At 41.1% G+C, this 20,503-nt stretch overlaps 1 protein-coding gene across 2 annotated transcripts in view; it reads right to left on the reverse strand.

Annotated features, from left to right (window-relative positions):
- Nucleotides 1-20,503, reverse strand: part of ADAMTS18 (ADAM metallopeptidase with thrombospondin type 1 motif 18) — a 163,909-nt gene that overhangs the window by 50,610 nt on the left and 92,796 nt on the right. For both annotated transcript variants that reach the window (XM_060083773.1, XM_060083772.1), the window contains 4 exons: nt 18,628-18,781; nt 13,514-13,609; nt 9,330-9,478; nt 2,877-3,049 (listed from right to left, as the gene is read on the reverse strand). In XM_060083773.1, coding sequence (XP_059939756.1) covers nt 2,877-3,049; nt 9,330-9,478; nt 13,514-13,609; nt 18,628-18,781 — 572 coding nt within the window. The remainder of the gene's footprint in view (nt 1-2,876; nt 3,050-9,329; nt 9,479-13,513; nt 13,610-18,627; nt 18,782-20,503) is intronic.

Below are 20,503 nucleotides of genomic sequence, written 5' to 3' on the forward strand. Positions count from 1 at the left end.
TTGGGATTAACAGATACACACTACTATATATAAATAGATAAACAACAAGGTCCTACTCCATAGCACAGAGAACTATACTCAATATCTTGTAATAACCTGTAATGGAAAAGAGTCTGAAAAAGAATATATATATGTATACATACACACACACACACACACACAACTGAATCACTTTCCTGTACACCTGAAACTAACACAACATTGTAAATCAACTATACTTCAATTAAAAAAAAAGAAACAAGGGGCTTCCCTGGTGGCGCAGTGGTTGAGAGTCTGCCTGCCGATGCAGGGACACGGGTTTGTGCCCCGGTCCGGGAGGATCCCACATGCCGCAGAGCGGCTAGGCCCGTGAGCCATGGCTGCTGAGCCTGTGCGTCCGGAGCCTGTGCTCCGCAACGGGAGAGGCCACAACAGTGAGAGGCCCGTGTACTGCAAAAAAAAAAACAAAAAAAACAAAAAACAGAAACAAGAAGGAAACTCATCACTGGAAGACAAAAGAAGGAAACTCATCACTGGAAGACAAAGACTGTCTACGTTTATGAATAAATTCTTCCCCTGATTTTTCCCAAACTGCATGAATGGCACAGACCTTCAAATCATGGTCAGTCTTTTCGATTTTAAATAAGTATCAAAAGGAGAAGAGGGAAGGATTAGAAGGCCTTAACTTTTCTGTCTCCCACTCTAGGATGTGCGACCCTAAGGCTGGGGTGTCTGTTTTTTATTCTTTATTGTTATTTTTTGGCCAAGCGGCATGTGGGATCTTAGTTCCCTGACCAGGGATAGAACCCATGCCCCCTGCAGTGGAAGCACAGAGTCTAAACCACTGGACCGCCAGGGAAGTTCCTGGGGTCTCTGTTTTATTCAATGTACTCGCCTCTGTATCTAGCAGAGTGTCTCCCAGGCAGTAAGTACTCAGTCATCATCTGTTGAGTGAATGAATGAAATGCCAGGCTCCCTACCTGGTAAAAACTGCAATAATATGAGTGAAAGACATGTGAAATCAAAAACCATTTTATAAGTCACAAAGTTTAGCTGCTTCACTTTCTCTTTATGTATTCAACCCACAACTTATCTAAAGGATGATAACCACAGATTCTGTGCACACTATATTTAAAGGAAGACGTGGGAAAGACCAAGGATTATCCAAGAAGACAAAGCAAAGGAAGGACAAGAGAGTCTTGGAGAAAGAACCATAGATGAGAAACATGGAATTAGGGGCAAATACAGCCAAGAGAAAATAAGTCTTCAAGTGTCAGAACTGACAGCAACTGCAGCTATCCTAAGTGTCCTGGGAACCTGCTGCATGGCACCCTTCCTAGGTAATTTCTTAGTTCCTGATAGAATGTCTCTAGTGATAGAGCATTCACTGCTCAGGATGGGACATGCTTCCATTAAGGACAGTTGATATTTATTTATTCATTTGTTCCAGAAGTTATAAATATGTTCCAAGCGCTGTTCTTAGATGAGAGAGATACAAGCATACTCAAAACGGACAAAGGCTTCAACCCTGGGGAACCTAATAATTCTTGTGGGGAGAAAGATAATGAATAAATGCCAATACAATATCAATTCTCGCACCAAGAGCAATGAAGAATAAAGCAGGGCAAAGGATTCAGAAAATGACAGGAAGGAAGGTCTCTCTGAGGACACGGCCATAGGAACCATAGGAATTTCTGAGCATGTGAATTAATTCTGTTTTCAGAAGCAATTTCCAATAAATTGAAATCTCCCTCTGTTCAATCCCTCTTTGAATTTTTGAAGGTAACTAGTTTCTCTCCTACAGTCAACATCTGTCAGTCCCTCACTGCTTTCTCCTAAGACACAGATTTCAGAATTTTAATGTCAGTCCCAATTTGTGCTTTTAGACAAGCAGCTTTTGGACCCAGAACTAGATTCACACTCCTGCAACGGCTGGGCTGGTGTTGAGCAAAGCTGTAGTACCATCCCCTTTGATTTGGAGATGTTACTTGTTATAACGATGTCTCTGATTACATTAGCTTCTTTTTGGTCACTGATTATATAGGTTCATTCTGAGCTTTCACACAGAAGCAGCCCTCCATCTTATTTCCCATGAATTACCATTAAATTTGGTCTCTTCCCATTCTGCATATGTACAATTGGGATTCACGTTAATCCCTTTTCCAAAGGAAGAGTGGGTGAGTTTTGATAAAGCAAGTGAATGGAAAAAAATGAAAAGGAAACAACCAGAATGGTGACAGCTTATTCTGCACAGGTAACACAAAGTATGTTAAATTTGGTACTTGTACTTTGTACAGATGGTCTAAAATAAATTTTGATGCTGAGCCAAAATCAAATCAAATGAACATAAAAGATCAAATACAAGCCATTACTTTAAGGTATAATAAGTACAAAGAACTTAATATAGAGACATTTTTTATTCATGATGCGTGTGTGTGTGTGTGTGTGTGTGTGTGTGTGTACACTCTGCAAATAGGCCTTTCCATGCTTGTAATCATCTACCACCTCAGGTACCGAGTATGGTGTCTCTATGGGGCATATATGGTTTCATGAGTTTTTGGTCTAGACAATTCATACCAATTTCAATTAACATCCCTGGGAGACTTAATTGCTGAAATGTCAAAGGTAAGTTTAGAAACGTAAGTACATTCCAAACACATGAACTCTTCGACTTATACATGTGGGAGGAAAGGGGTGCCTTGTGGGAAAAAAAAAAAGTGTGGAAAAATAAACAAAACCTAAAGCAGTGAATGAAAAACTGGGCCAGGACGGGTCTGGGGAATGAAAGGTAAACATGGAAACTTTTTTACACAGGCAGCAATTTCTTCTGTGTTGTTCATTCACGTTACTGTTCACATAGAGACATATTTGTTTGAGGTTCGTAGAGACCAAATTACCTTCCACTTTCGTATAGGGTTTCCACTGGTAGAACCATCCACGGAAAGGTTTGCTGTTATATTCTGCACACTGCTGGGCTCGAAAATCCAAGCTATTTTCATTACAAGGGTTAATATTGCACAGCTGATATATGCGGCTAGAGCCATGACAGAACTTGCCACCATACTGAGGCCTAAAAAGAAAATTCAAGATCTTTAATACTAGCAACCAAAAGGCTATTAGTCACAGGCAGTAATATAAGGAGGGACAATCAAGATGATCATGGTCACAGTGTACGCAGTGCATACGGTCCATTACACAAATGGAAATACGTAGTCTACTACCCTTATGTTCCAACCCTTCTTATACCCATGGCAGACAGAACTAATCAATCAAGGATTTTTCTTTTTCTTTGCTTTCTTTTCTCAACAGAGCCCTTGGGTAGCCACTACCACTGCTCATCAATTGCCATGTTAGACCAAACTTACTTGCCACCTCTGAGCCAATTTTTACATTCTGGCGATTTCCATAAAGACTGATGAAGGCATATTCTTGACACTCATCCTATCACCTCATGCGTTAGGGAAATCTGTAAACACATCTAAATGTTCTTGTTAATGTAGATGTGTGCTTGTGTGCTACACATGCAAACACACACGCCCCACATGTTGGCATCAAAGCTCTTTCAACGCAGACCCAACTCCTCCCCAGCTTGTCTCCCATCTCTGACCACTCCCGTAATCTTCCTACAACTTGCCATGCACCTGCTGTGATGTAGAACAGTGGTCCCCAACCTTTTTGGCACCAGTTTTGTGGAAGACAATTCTTCCAGGAACCGGGGTGGGGGGCGGACGGCAGGGAATGGTTCAGGAGGCAATGCGAGCCATGGGGAGCGGCAGATGAAGCTTCACTCCCTCGCCCGCCACTCAGCTCCTGCTGTGCGGCCCGATTCCTAACAGGCTGTGGACCGGTACCAGTCCGCAGCCCGGGGGCTGGGGACCCCTGACGTAGAAGGTCGGTCAGGACACTGAGGATATTACATGCCATATTTTCCAATCCAGCTTTGTCAGTCACTGAGCTGATAGTTTGATGACTGTCAGACTCACGTGTGCTTTATTCTAATTGATTCTAAACTCTGGGGGAAAAACATGTCCTTGTTTTCATCTGCATAATCGCTTTTTAACGTTGCAGGTGGCCTGCTCCTTTCCTGCCAAGCACAATGGGAAATGGATTTCCAGAGTAGGGAATCCCATTAGAACATAAATAATTATGATCTAATGCAAGCTCTTTAAGATCTTGCTACGCAGACTGCAAAAACCAGAAAGCAAAATAAAAGGAACGTCAACCACACTGAAAGTTACCAGTGACATCTTACCCAGCTTACTCCTGGCACAAAGCAATTGCTTCTTTTCATTTCCATTTTTGTAGTTTTCTCCTAAGGCTAAATCCCAACTATGGATCACCTCGTACAAAAGCTCAAGGCAAACATGTAACATGAAAGAAGGCTCCAAGTTAATAAATTTCTGTGATTAAAATTCCTTGTCTCTTTAGGAAGCACAAGAATGCTATAAAACACCCCTGGATTTGCTTCAGCATATTTTATCAAATTCTCCTATGCTAAAATGGATTCAACAGAAACGGGAGGTGTCACAGCGCCAGAATGAGATTTTTAAGCTATTTCAAAACATTCTGGAACAACTACTAAAACATTCAGCAGTCATTGTGCTAGATTAAATCCCTGAAGACTTCTTAAATCATTATCTGAAAAGCATTTAGAAAAACCTTAAAGTGCCATAAGAGAGCCTTACTCTTTCCTGGTCATCTTTATAAGTCATAATTAAAATTTTCTCAGTGTAAGCCTTTCTTGTCGGAGAGTTTAAGCTTCGTTTAGACTACCCAGATTCAATAAAGTGAAAGAGGACCATGTGTGGCTTCTTCAACTCAGAAACTGTAACATGGGAAAGACCTCAAAACTCATATAGCCATTCCCTCATTTTATAGATGAAGTGAGAAACAGCTAATAGAGCTACCAAAATGTGCTCAGTGAAGGTCACATGTCTAGAAAGAGACAGAACAGAGCTCAACCTCATCCCTTTGGGCTCTCCTGGCTGCTGGTCCTGCTCTGCCCGGCATGCATTTAACTGAGTTAGGCTAGAGGGGGGGGGCATGAGAAGACCAAGAGGGAGACAGTGGTGTCCAGTGGTTAGGGAACTGGCCTTGGACAGTGAAGCAGACCTGAACTGAAACAGTCTCTGCTCTTGCCCAGCTCAACTTTAGGCAATTTTCGTTAACCACCTAATCTGTAAAATGAGGACAGCTGTGATGATCATCTGAGAGAATGTTGGTAAAGAATTTAGGGCAGAGTCCCCAGCCTAGCTAGCACAAATAAATTGTACCTATTTTACAGTGCTTTCTACTTTTAATGACTGGAAAAAATTTGGACTTTGCCATCAAATCCTCAATTACAGATACATTTTTTTCTGCAGCTTTGAACATGAGTATTAAGATAAATTAACAGAAAATTCTACCATGATGTCCCTTGGTACAATGAGTTATCATTAAAAAAAAAACAACAGAAAACAAATATCTAGGCACCTGATTTTTTCTTTGTATTAAGCTACTATAAAGTATACCCATATTTGCTTCTGCATAATTTACCAAGTCCTGACTACAAATGGTTATTGTTGGCTGACTGGCTGATCATTAATATCGGTTGGGAAGCTCTGTTTAAAAAAAAAATATATATATATATGTATATATATCACATATGTATACACATATACACACATATATATTTATACATACATATATTTACATATACATGATTTACATACACACACGGATACATATACATAAATAATATTCCTGGGCCCTCTGCAGGCTTTCTCAATAAAAATACATGATGAGGAATATCAAGAAGTCAGTGTTTTTTAAAGCACACTTGGTGATTCTGATAATCAGCTCAGCCCGGAATTTACTGGTTGAAAAATGGGCCAGAGATATGATTCAATGATTATCCTGGCACTGTGACTCTAGTGGTATGATATTCTTTCTCAAGTTGACTCATGTTTTAGGAGAGTTCTAGAATGCCTTAGCACGTTTACTTATCACTATTTGCATTTTACTATTTGAATTTTCGCTATTAATTTTCTTGAACAGAGTGTATAGGCATCTCACGAGGTCCTCTTCCAGGGACCCAGAAAAAATGTTCGCTGTAAGGATGAAGACAGTGGGATCTTGGTCTGACTCTACCATGTCCAGCTCGGTGACCCGAGCAAGAGCTGCTCCTCTGAATGGGCCCCTCTGTCTCCCCTGGCTACCCATTTGCAGAATCACTACATGAAACAACAGGTTTCAACTCACGTATCTGTTCTAACCTGATTGGGAGCAAACGCCTGGAGAAGTCTTTTGAGAAGGCTCCTGAGGCACAGTGGGGAACAGCAGAAAAGAGGGGGCTTTGATCAATTAAAAAGGTCTGTCACAGACATGGGACAAAGAAGACGGACCATAGGTGCCAGGTATTCGCCATTCCAGAACCAGATAACCTTTCAATTCTTTTGAAGCTGAAAAGTTGGATAAATCCATGACCCAACCAGACATGATTCATTTTTTATGAAACAAACGATGTTCTGAGAAAACCATCATTACTGTGCAATGAAATGCTCACATTGCTTTTCATGGGAAAAAATGAAATGGTTAGGCTGATCTGAACAGACCAAGTGTTTAAACTGAAGCAAGCGAGAAATAAGTAACTTGAAAGAGGGAGAAAAATACAGTTTTACGACAACAATGTGAAATAAGAACGGAGAACTGATTCAATTGTCTCGAAGCAGCCAATCATTTACTTGTTTTGTGACTTCGTGCATAATTAAACAGAATCCTGATTAGCCTTAATCTTGTTTAAAATGATAAAACTGCACCAAGTGGAACTACTCCAGTGATTAATTCTTTTATAGGCATCTCTGAAGTTACCGTATGCTATTTCCACGAACAATGCCCTATTATAATGAGTGTTCTCAATCCCACAGATACGAGAGGTTTTAATTTAAATCTCAGGGGCGTCATTCATACACTTCACCAGCAGAGTTATTAAATTAGGTAATCTCTTTCTTTCTTGGGAAAGTAGCGAGATTGTAAAATGTTGCGATGTATGAGAACCAGATCCATGAAATATGCTGCAAAAATGAAAAGTAATACAATGATTTTAACAATTCTATCCAAGACACGGGCTACATTCAAAGTATGAGGAGGGTGTTTTTAATAATCTGGTATAAACTGCAAACGGATCACAAGCCTCCCTACCACGAGACCTAGTTATTGGGTCTCATAGGCGCAGAGCATCTCAACTGGGAACGACTTTGCCCCCTACAGGATGCTTGGCCAAGTCTGGAGATACTTTCATTGCCATAACTTGGAGGTTGGGGGCAGGGGGACTCATCCTACTGGCATCAAGTGGGTAGAGGTCAGGATTGCTACTAAACGCCCTGCCACATACAGGACAAACCCCCCAAACAAAAAATTTTCAGCCTAAAATGTTAAGAGTGCCAAAGCTGAGCGATCCTAGATCAGCCTGAGATATTGCAAGCACCTAACAAACCATGGTCAAAGCATCTCCAAACCCTCCCTTACATTTTGGAACAAACTGGCCTCTTGACCCGGCTCAGATGAAGTACAATTTGTCTTTTCAAAAATTTCCTTTTGCTCTAATTTCATTATTTATTTAAATTTGCAATCCACCAGGGCTTCCCTGGTGGTGCAGTGGTTGAGAATCTGCCTGCTAATGCAGGGGACACGGGTTCGAGCCCTGGTCTGGGAAGATCCCACATGCCGCGGAGCAGCTAGGCCACAGTGAGCCACAACTACTGAGCCTGCGCGTCTGGAGCCTGTGTTCCGCAAAAAGAGAGGCTGCGATAGTGAGAGGCCCGCGCACCGCGATGAAGAGTGGCCCCCGCTTGCCACAACTAGAGAAAGCCCTCGCACAGAAACGAAGACCCAACACAGCAAAAATAAATAAATTAATTAATAAACTCCTACCCTCAACATCTTAAAAAAAAAAAATTTGCAATCCACCAAACATTTATGCAATGCTTGCCATGTGCCAGGCAATTTGAAAAGCCCTTTACAGGTACCAGCTCAGTTGAGGTAGGTCCCATCATTATCCCCTTTTTACAAATGAGGGACCCAGAGCAGGGAGAGTTAGCCGTCCAAGGCCGCCTAGCAAGGAAGGGGTGGACCAGGAGGCTCACTTAGGTTCCTGGGCTTGAGAGTCTCTGTTCTCAACCTCCATGCTATGCCACCAACCGAATTGTGTGGTAAAATTAAATCCACTAGTTTTTCAGGGTCCCATCAGTTTCTTCTCATCCCCATAGCCTTCTCCAAAGTCCAATTTCATCAGGAAGGCCTCTGCCCACTGTTTCTGAGGACTGACCCTCTGTTACCCATGTTCCTGGCGAGTTTAGGATGAGGATGATGAAAACCACACGGACCCCAGAACCTTTTGCCAAATGCCCAATGGATGCTCCCCAGTGTGCTGGGAATTCTATAGACACAATCTCTAATTCCCCCAAACCATGTGAGGTGGGCGCTGTCATCTCCATTTTATACATAAACCCAACCTCCAAGTTCAAGCGATCTTCCCAAAGCCACACAATTAATAAGTGACAGACCCAGGATGTGGAGTCCTATCTTTCCATCCCCAAGTTCTGAGCTCTTTGGACATCACCACTCCAGTCAGGAACTGTACATCTCACACTTGTTTCACATGCAAATTAGAGCAGATAAAAGGAACCTAAAACCACCTTCATTTCACAGAGCACAGAGGGCAGCTCAGACTCCCAGGACCACCAGAGCAGATGGTGCCCACAAGCCAATCTCAACCCAGGGATGTTTGGATTAGTCCTCCCAGCATTTTATTTTTCTAAAGAAAATTGAATTTGTTGTCAATATTTTAAAAATTGGGAAGTTTCACACAACAGTTTTTCGGATTTCTGGTTTCTCTTGAAAAGTCAGGCTGATCTGTCAACACATGCTGATGTACATTCCTGTAAGGCAAAAATCAGCAAACTTTCTCCAGTTCATCAGTTTGCAACACACACACACACACACACACACACACACACACACACACACACACACACGAGTCTACCAGCCAAGCTTCTCTGTTCTACAACATCCCAGGCATGCAGCTCTAATTTAGATGCAGAAAGTAATTCACACCATTACTGGAGTCCGTGATAGCAGAGTCACACAGAGAATAACTCCTTTGCTGTTTTGAGGTTTCTGCCCGTCATACCTCCCCCAGTGCATTACACCCTTTACATATAAGCAGTAAAACCCTCATTCATTGATTGCTATTAAGCAGATGGAAGAAAACTACACTTAAAAACAGGTATAAACAAGACAGACAAAGATGCAATATGTAACAGGCTGAAGGTTCATGCCTTACAAATACTGACTTTGTGTCAGAGCCTTACTTGGGGTTATTGCAGTGTCTCTCCTGATACTTCACGCCTCCACCACACGTTCGGGAACACTCTGACCACTTCGACCAGGTGGACCACTGGCCGTGGATGGGCCGAGGCCCGTGCTCCCCAAACTTGACACACTGGCCTTGCCGACACCACTGTGAAAAGAATGTGTGACTTTCAGAGACCACCTGGGGAAAGCACGCGGAGATGCCTTGATAGCATCCCTTTCGCTAGCTGTGCATACACACTGGTACCCTGCCTTCGCCACGTGCATTCTGAAAGGCTGACATCTAGGGAGAAGGGGCATTTGTCACCAAAAGGCTGAGTATGACAGGACAGGCTTTGTGAGCTGTCCAGGTGACCTGTTCAGATAGGATCTACCCTACCGCCTACGGAGGCAGCGCAGACACGAAGGCGAGCCTCCCTTGACATCTGGAAACAACGGGGCTCAGAGAACCCTTGGGCTCATTTTTTCTTCCAGGAGAATCAGTTTTTCAGATACGAACACAGAATTTATCATGATTATCACATCCGAAAGACAGATACAAGTATGCATACGTTTTTATTTCAAATCATCCCTATAGAGCATTTCTGTTGAAACCGAGTAGCTTTCAGGCTACACAAATTGTGCTTTTAGATGACACCTTTGCCCTTCTGTATGAAAGGTCCCTGTGTCAGACCCTCTGATGACTTTGAACTGAGTGTCTTTTCTGAATCAGCTCTGGGTCTCTCATGTGCTGGTGATCTGCTCAGTCCGAGAGCTGTTTTCTGTGCTGACCTTTCCATTTGAGTTCTTCTTTGTCATCCAGTCCAGTTCTGTGGGTCACCTCTGTCCTCTGGGGTTGCACTCACCGCTGGGAGTGCTTTCCTTTTTCCCCCTGCGGCGCTTTTATTACGAGCAAGTTCTGCATGACTTAGAGCATAATTGCACACTTGCCTAAAAGCCTCTGCAATTAGATCCAAAGGGTTGGGGTTTGGATCGTGCCAGGTTCTGCCGAGGAGTGGGGATCGGTTACAGAATTACGGGGAGTTGGTTTCACGTTCAAATCTCCACTTTTCCCCCGTGATACACTTGGCTTCGTGGCGGTTTGTTGTGAGGCTTGGTTGCTAGTGCGCTTTGACTAGGTCAAGAGATGGCTTCCTTCCTTCAGTTTCTTGCCATGTGCTGATGAATTCTTCTGTTTTCCATTTTTCTTTTCCCTGGATTAATTGCTACTTCAGAGTTTGCATGAAATCATATAATGTTGTTGAGAACTTTGACGGGGGAAGCAATGGGTCATTTGAGGATTTTGTCAACCATAAGCACGAACCTGAATCTTCCCCACCAAGAATGGCTGCGTCTCTCAGGCGCTGAGCTCAGTGGCTGGGACAAAATAACAACAAGAGCCAATAATAACAACAACAGCAGCTACACTTTATTAAGTTGCTTCTCTGTGTGCACAATGGTGCTGGGGGCAAGATGAGGGAAAACTTCATATGCAGTATCTAAAATAACCTTCACAAAGCACGTCACAGTTAATAACTATTTTCTGAGTGAGAGAAATTTAGCAAAGAAATACTAACTTGCTCAAACTACCCAACTAGCTACACAACTAGCTGAGACCGGATTTAAACTCAGTAGCCTAAGGACATATTTACTACTCATCTCGGAGGCAAATGACTGACCAATGCATCTTAAGTCGAATTTTTTTTATTTTTTAGAAATATGATTTTGAAATCTGTTCCAATCCTTCAATTAATTTGCCTTTCTTTTATTTCAGCATTCATCCTAGTATCAAGTTAAGCTGCTCAGAGATTTGTCTCCTCTGGCGTTTTTAATCAGTAGAGAAATCAGGAATACATAGGAATATACAAACATACATGCACGATCTGCATGCTTATTACATATAAAACATAATATGTAAGATATATACATATATAGTTATATGGATCTATTCATATATACTTCTATCACTGCTTCTAATTTCAAATTAAATGGCCATGACTTGGGCAAATACCTTTTATAATAGACAGCAAGCACAAACCTTTCTTTCCTCGTACACATAACCTAGATAGAAGTATGAGACTTTCATATCCTCACATGTTTCCCAGTATTCGTGGCACAAATACCACTGAAGGACCAGCGAGAAGGGGGCAGGAAGGATTCAGGTGGGTTTCAGTTACAATGAAAGAAACAAAACATAGGGTGACTGCTACTCTACAAGACATGGCCCTGGCCTCATGGAGTTTACAGTTTAATGAATAGCCAATTACATCCCCTAGGGAAAGAAGACTCCAAGAACCATATCTATGAGCACAGTGTAATTATACTGGAGTGAAGCTGGGTGGAAGTTACCAGAATGCTCTCAACTGAGGGTGACCTTACAGGTAAGGGCTTTTCCGCAGTTTATTATATAACCATAGTCTGGTGTTTCAAAATAGTGAGATGGGGGCAGTGGTCTAAGGACATCTATTTTCTAATTTCTGGCTTGATTAATCTCATGCTATATTAACTTAAGTCTAATCCAGAAGTAGTTTAGCCCCTGTCGAACTAGATCCTGGGTGTATTTACATAACAGACCTTTGATCTATGCCATTTATCACTTATTTTCCTCATTCACTATATAAATCTTTTCTCGTACATCCCTCTCATGTTTAATGCTGTTGCTTTCTTAATGAAAGAATGCCCACTAATACTCAAGTTGCAAGTTTGAAACTTTGACACTCCAAAAATAAAAATGATGTAAGCAGTACTTACATATTCAATTAATTCATTGTTTTGTATCACCACAGCTAAAACACCCTTCTGCATATTTTCATTGAGAATCCTTACTGAGATTTCCTAAGACCAGAACATCTGATTAAAAATCGCATATGATGCTTCAATTTTTTTAATGTTTATTTTCTTTAAAACAAAAAGAGTTAAAAAATAAAATCTTTTTAGAGGTATTGAAGAAATGCCTTAACAAATATCAGAGAGCATCTTCTGAATATTCATTTATTTCGTGTGTCTGTGTCTTTGTCTTTATTGCTGGTCTCTTTGAAAAAGTCTCTCTTTCACCCAACTGAAGAACTTCAAATTCAAATTCCTTCACCCAACTGAAGAACTTCAAATTCAAATTCCAACAGCCATCTTGGGGCACCCAGTCATCGTAGTTTATTCTAATTGCACCCCTATTTCCAAGCAGGATTCACTTCTTATTCACTTGGGCTTCGATAGCAGCTATGCACTTCAAGAAGATGTGTTTAAAAAGAACCAAAGTTATTGGCTTCTGTGCAGGTTCCCCCACTGGACTGTAAATGTTTGAAGAGATAAAATGGAGTTTTATTTATCTCTGTAGATATTTCACTGATATCTAGTGGTCAAGAAATTATGATGGAATTGAATTCAATTTAAGTGGCCAATTCTTTTCTACAGGCTTGGCTGTCTCAAGAGAGCCAATGGCAGAGACTGAAAAACCTGCAATATCTCCAGCTCTCTCATTGTTCACAGCTTCTCTGTCATGGTATTTCAAAGTTATGCTTCAAATCTGGATCATTTTACTGGGACCTCAAGTGTATCTTTCCCTCCAGACTCTACTGGGAAAGGGGAAGAAAAATAGAAACTCATATATGAGAGTCCTTCCTTCAAAGCACAGAAATCTCCCATAATCTTTCATAATAGAAATGGTTCTTAGGGTTGAAGATATTGCAAGCGAAAAGACTTTCTGTACAACCTAGATGGAGATGCAGCTTGCCCTGCAAGATATGTTGCTATAAGGGACAGGATGCTGCTATCGGGCATGTCAGTAGCTCAGTGATTGGTCCTGTGAGGTGCATCACACAGGCTTTGTATGGAGGCACAGTCCTTCCTTTGCTACTAAAGGAAAGATCTGCTTCCCAAGGCTTGTCTACACTGAATCAAGTTTAAAAAGCAAACAGTAAACAATGAAACGCTCCAGCTCATTGAACTAGAAACATTTGAACCCAAGCCTCCATCTAAAAATGGAAAACAAAGGCAAAAGGAAAGAAACCTTCTGAAAAGATGGAGCCAACTTGGTTATATTCGCATTGAGTTTTAGAATAGCTGCTAAAGAATGCTGGTTAATTGAAAGCAAAGTCAGAAAACAGATGAAGCCAAAGCATTCCAGTCTGATGTCACAGTACAAATAGTTTGGGTTCTACACTGTACTGAGTCTCTAGAACTAAAAACTAACAAGTATGCAGTTTACCATACTCAAGCCACAAACGGTCCCTTCCGCAGCAGGCATGAACTTGGTCTCACACCTGTGGCCCACTCGGTGGCACCAAAGTGATTTGCAAATGTCCTGAAAGGAAAGAAAGAGATGGCAAGGGTGATGATACAATAAAAACAAAAATATTCAAACCTGTTGTATAAAACATTCTATTTTCAGGTGGCCAAAATGGGACATTATCCAGAAAGTAGAGTCAAGTGAAGTTAGTAGTAGCAAGGTAACCAGTAATATGTCCTAGCAAATATGTAAGCAGGAAATTTCTACACTACCCATATAGTCATGTGTGTTTAGTAATGACTGGGAGGTAACAATATTTAATTTGGAGACTATTTGCCTTTTAACTAAGAGATCTGGTTTCTAACCATCATCACTACCATCATCATCACCACCATCACCATCATCATCATCATCATCATCATTTAAGCAGAACAGACCAAGACTGGAATAATGCATGTCTGATTCAAATCCTTGTCCTGCATTTCCCGGTTGCAGGACCTATGGACATGCTATAGAAGCCCTTTAAACTGCAGTTTTCTCTCCTGTGAATAAGTGATAAAATTAGCACATGCCTCAACAGGGTTGTTCTCAAGGATAAATGGTGTAAATGATCATCATCATTCCTTCTTCACCTTTATAATAATTTTCAAGCATTTGACAATTTAATTCTTACACTAGGCCTATGAAATAATTTAACTCTCATGCTGGATTGTAGTAGGCAGAATGATGGCCCTCAAAACAACCATGTCCTAATTCTTGGAACCTGTGACTATATTAGGTTATACAGCAAAGGAGAATTAAAGATGTAGATAAAATTAATGTTGCTAATCCGTTGACCTTGAGATGGGGAAGTGCTTAGATTTTCCAGATGGGCCCAAGGTAATCACAAGGGTCCTTAAACAGGGAAGAGGAAGACAGAAGAGGACCAGAGAGATGGCAGCAGGGGGAGGACTCAGGGAGGTGTTGCTGATTTTGAAGATGGAGGAAGAGGCCGTGACCCAAGAACGCCAGCCACTTTGGGAAGCTGGAGAAGGCAAGAGAATGGCCTCTCTTCTAGAGCTTCCAGAAGGAACACGACCTCACCAACACTTGATTTTAGCCCAGTGTGATGCATTTCAGATGTCTACCTCCAGAACTGCAAGAAAATAAATCTGAGTTGTTTTAAGTCACTACGTTTGTGGAAATTTATTACAGCAGGCATAGGAAATAAATACTGTCGTTAACACCATTTAGTGGTGAACAGTAATTCCTCTTATAAACTCATTGAGATGAGGAAACTGAGCAAGATGCTGACAGTTTCAAGCTGTAAAGTCTCCCAGCTGGTAAGTGGCAAAGGCAGGACTCAAACTGTCCTGATTTCAGAGTCTGGATCCTTGACCATTGCTCTGGACCTGGATGTGCCATCAATGGATGCTAGAAAGCTCTCAACTTCTCCAGGCCTTGGCTGCCTATCTATAAAGGAGGGGGGGTACTTCCTTGGTGGCACAGTGGTTGAGAATCTGCCTGCCAATGCAGGGGACATGGGATCGAACCCTGCTCTAGGAAGATGCCACATGCTGCGGAGCAACTAAGCCTGTCCGCCACAACTACTGAGCCTGTGCTCTACAGCCCGCAAGTCACAACTACTGAGCCCCCATGCCACAACTACCGAGCCCATGCGCCTAGGGCCCGTGCTCCGCAACAAGAGAAGCCACCGCAATGAGAAGCCCGCGCACCTCAAAGAAGAATAGTCCCCGCTCGCCACAACTAGAGAAAGCCTGGGCACAGCAATGAAGACCCAACGCAGCCAAAAATAAAAGAAATAAAAAAATAAAGGAAGGGGACTGAACCAGATTTCTTCCAGCTCAAAAGGTGGAGTTGCTTTTCAGAATGACATCATTAATGGAATGTCAAAATCATGAATCGCCAAAGTCATTCCAGTTTGTTCACCACATTCTATTGACTAAGGTAGAAAGTGAACACATCTATTTTGGGGAAAACAGTAGCAATGAGCGAGGATACAAAACACGTGTACAACACGTGGTCACGTGTTGTACTCCTGAAAATCCAATGAACCAGGCAGGCACCTGATTCTCCAAGCATTCCAGTTAATAGCCATTTCATGGTTAGAAAATATGGCAAGAACATACTTAGAAATATTTCACAAAAAAAGTGTTCCACGGGACTGAGAAAAGAAAACACAAGGAAACGAGAGATACAGGCAGTGAGCCTGGTCTTACGGACCGTAAAATTCTTCTCCCAAAAAGAGAAGGGAAGGACCTCTAGGACACTGCTTGGAAACACCACCACCAGCAGCGGCCCCAGAGAGGCACCACACATACTATATCCAAAGCTCAATACAGCTCAGAAGACACAATATGGAAACATTTCCCATGGAAGTGGAACTGCTACTGACATTAGTAGAAAGCCTAAGGCAGCCTTCCAACAAAATGAATGAGGTTCATTATCTCCGTGTGCTCCCCTATTGGGTCATGGGGGGACAAGTTAAGCTGGGAAAAGGACAATCTACATCAAAATGGAGGTAAGGGAGGTAACCACTGAAACAAAGCCGCAGTTCGAAAGGCTTTCAGAATTAAATTGTTTTCCCTCTTACAGCCAGGGGAAAGCCATAACCCACACCCGGAGCCTATGCGGCAGCCGCCAAAATGACCCCAGGGTGGACCAAAGCAAAGGAGACCCCCTCATTCCACAGCCAATGCCAAGCCACAGGGCTAAGGAAAGGGGGCAGCTGGAGAAGACCAGGAAAATAAAGCAAAACACAAAAGCACAGGGATTCCAGAGTGAAATACGACAGGCTGTATGAACATGTTATTTCTTCTGTGGTGAAGTACAGAAGTCAAACGTAATTAGAGCCAACGACATGCTCTGATGACCCGAGAGCCCTCTGAGAAGGCTTCCTTTCAAAGTAAACAGAAAGGAGAGTTTGCACTTTTTGGCTTATCCTTCCCTCTTTTTTCCCCAGCCTATTCATCTAACTTTTCCTTATCTATATAATTCCCTAGACTTAAGTCATAATTTAAGGGGAAGGAGAATAACCACGGAGACTCCAAAGGTCTCATGTTGCCAGGATGTGACTCTTTAAGGAAAGAGTCTCAATGCCGTATGTTGTTCTGTTCTGTCCCTGGTTGGCTACCTTCTCCTGTTGTATTCTAAAGATTGGATGCCCCTTCTGGGGAAACGTGACATACTCAAAATGGTAATGGTCCTTGCATATCAAACTCTATCAAGCACCTCAAACTTAACATGTCCAAAACAAAATTCCCCAGCTGTCCCCCCAAATCTGTCCCGTGTTCAGCCTTCTCCAGCTCACTAGGCGTTTGCCAAATTAAGATCCACATACCATGGAGGATACACCAAAAAATGTGGATGGTGTATGCATAAACTTTTCTAATGGTTATGCATTTAAATTGCACTAGAAAAATATGCAATCCTATATCAAACTGGCGATTTGGTGGTTATTATTTCTTAGGACTGGACTTTTTTTTTTTTTAATGAGTTGATTCATAGAAAAGCAACAAGTGAAAAATAATACAGAGATATGGCACAACTAATAAAGGTAATTGTTAAGGACTGAATGTTAATGCTGACGTTTAGGAAACACTGGTGTTAACAAATGAAGAGGAGGAAGCTTAACATCCATGTGGGTGATGCAATTTGTTTAGCTTCCACCAAGGAAGCTTTTTTTTGTGGCTCTGGGCAAATGGAATACATTCTCTGAGCTCCACTTAAAAAGTGGGTGATAATTCTCACTTCAAAAGGCTTTTGTGAAGATTGAGGAGAAGTAAACTAAGTCTCTAAGTGGAATGCCTTATGTGAGCAGAGGCTCACTTAGCAATTGCTGGGGGTGATGGTGGATGGTGGTGACGGAGGACAGTAGTCATGGTGATCGCGATGGCGGTGGGGTTGCTGACGAGGGTGGTAATGGCAGTGGTGATGGTGGTGGAGAAAAAGGAAGAGGGAGAAGAAAGGAGGAGGAGAAGGAATAGGAATAGAGAGGGGAAGAGGAGCTATAAATCTCCAAAATTTCCATGTATCCAGATACCTAGAATGTCCACGTTTCTCTTTGGATACTAGGAATTAACCAACTTAAAAATGATTCTACTTTTTAGGGATGTTGAGATGGTCAGTGATGTAGCTGTCAACCAGCTGGAACCATGCTTCTCCCATTTCTACGTCCTGAACTTTTGCGTTTTCCCATATATCTTTTTCACAGAAAGGTAAGTCTTTCTTTTTTTTTCACTTTTAATTTTATATTGGAGTATAGTTGATTAACAATGTTGTGTTACTTTCGGGTGTAGAGCAAAGATGAATGGATAAAGAAGATGTGGTATATATACACAGTGGAATATTATTCAGCCATAATAAAGAATGAAATAATGCCATTTGTGGCAACATGAATGGACCTGGAGACTATCATACTAAGTGAAGTAAGTCAGACAGAGAAAGACAAATATCATATGATATCGCTTATATGCAGAGAATCTAAAAGAAATGATTCAAATCAACTTATTTACAAAACATGTAAGTCTTTCCTGAATGAAAGATGACACAAAAATTGTGTTAAGATTACTCAAGATACACCTTGATTCTCAAAAAAACAAAAGATTACTCAACATACATACAAAAAAAGTGTTAAGATTACTCAAGACACATACAAAAAAGTTAGCTACCAATGATCATGTTCATATTACTGTAAAAGGCATATGTATGTCTTCTGAGGTGGTGATGATCTTATATGAATTACATTAAAAGGGAATATGAAACAATGATAACAAAAACAGTTACGAGCAGTAGGTAAAAGCTACCGTATCTAGATTTACTACTTGTGATAAAATCTTTGTCTACAGAGGAGGAATTTTCTTTCAAGGACGCAGTCAGATGGTATTTAAACCAGGCACGGTCTATAGGGGATAAGCCTGGATAATTCACTGACAGTAAAATTGCCACTTAATTATCACGCCAAACAGATGACATTTTAGAGATAACCCAGACTCTAACCCTTGGCCTTAGCAAACCAAATGTTTATACTTCTGGTAGATACACAGACACACGATAGAATCTTAATGTAAGTTTGAAATCACAAGCAAACATACCTTCACAAAACCAAGGCTGCATAACTTGGCTTTTGCTCCAAATTGCCACTTGCACTGTGTGTCAGCATCATAAATCTGTCCTGGTAGTTGGTCCGGATATTTATACTGTCCTGTTTGTTTGGGCTCATCCACCAGACACCCAGCCTGAGGTGTACTGCAGTGATAACACGTCCTTATTAGTTACCATGTCTATCTGTGATCTGGCCACACAAAACACCATACCTCTGAATGCATTCATGTGAAGAAAAATGTAACATGGCAAAGAAATAGGTACATGCTTAAAGTTAAAAGAGTGAGTCCTGTCCCGTCTAAGAAGATGAAATTTACACAACTGCAAAGTGTTGTACATGGTACTGGAAGTTATAGCCATCCAACTTGTGAGGCTTGACCTACTAGGAGATGGGAGAAGTCAGTATATTTGAAAACTTTCCCCAATAGTCTCATTCAACAATATTCAACAAATTTGTCTGAGTGCCTACTCTGTGGTGAGTATTAAAGTTACAAAATAAACTAGTTAGAGACAGTTACTTGTCTTCACAGAGTTGAAAGTCACGCTGTATTTTTTACAGACAATGGGGCAGTGGTCAAAGATGTATTTTACCTCAAATAATCTTTATGAGCAAAAAACGAAAAAGATTTTGAAACAAATCAGGGAATCAGGACAAAGGATGCATTGAGAAAAAAAAATCAGTCTTAATGGGATGGATTTTCATAGAAAGCACCTTATCTCCACTTACTTAAGTAATTAAACTAGGATGTCACTGAGAGGTAAAACAGTACGGTGGTTACGTGTGATTTTGGAGTCAGACAGATGGGGGTCCTAGTCAACCATGCAATCAAGATCAACTCTTATACATCTCATTACTGACATAATTTGACTTCTATAAGAGTTGTTAACACATCAAGCGAGACAATGTAACATGCTCACCACAGTGTAGGAAGCATTCAAAGTTAGCTTCTGTTGCTGTTATTATTATTATACACAAAAAAGCATTTAACTACATCATAAAAATGATGGAAGTTCAATCTATACTAAATTGACCTTGATTTATAATATTTACTGATTCCATTCTCACATGAAATAGAAGAGATAACTTCAGGCCCCGGATCATAAATTTAAAATGAATTAGAAAATCTTCTATGTGAGAAAGTCACATAGCGAGAGGCATGTCAATTTTTTACTATCCTTTGGGGCATCATTTGGTTAGACACCCTTCCACTGAATCAGCCTTGCCTGTGTGTATGGCTAATTCTGTAAACATCTGCAAATAATATGCACTGGCACAGGTTCAAACAAAAAAGCACCAGGGGAATAATAATTCTCAAAGAAACTTGGTTAGTTTCCCTAATATCTGGTCAAAGGGAGATGCGATAAGAACCTGAGTGTTCTTGCGAGTCAACCTAGATTAACAAGCTATATCTACATACATATAAAATGATACAATACATGATGTTTAACCACAACTCTAGTGTTGTAAAATGGTCAAATATATTTAAGGAAATCAAAGGAAATGTCGAAGAGTTTCAAGTTTGTGTTCATCGTTTACTATGAATCAAATAGTGCTACCTTCCTAACTCCCATTTTACTAATGAAATCTAGGAGTTTTGAGTTATTGAAGGGATTTTACAGAGCTATCATCATGCCCTTTGGATGTCTCTTGGACACTGAGCTAGCTCATGGCCATTTCAAACAAAAGAGCCAATCAACACAAGGCTCCATTCACTGTAACACAAGCACACCATTTTAGTGCTTTTAATACTCTTATGACTGAGTTGATTAGATTAAAATAATTAGTTACAGTAAAAAGGCAATATATCCAGCAACCTCTGGACATCATAGAGGAGAGAGAGTTCTAAGCACAGACCATGGAGTCAT

Source organism: Mesoplodon densirostris, chromosome 19 (genome assembly GCF_025265405.1).
Source record: "Mesoplodon densirostris isolate mMesDen1 chromosome 19, mMesDen1 primary haplotype, whole genome shotgun sequence".
Lineage (NCBI taxonomy): Eukaryota > Metazoa > Chordata > Mammalia > Artiodactyla > Ziphiidae > Mesoplodon > Mesoplodon densirostris.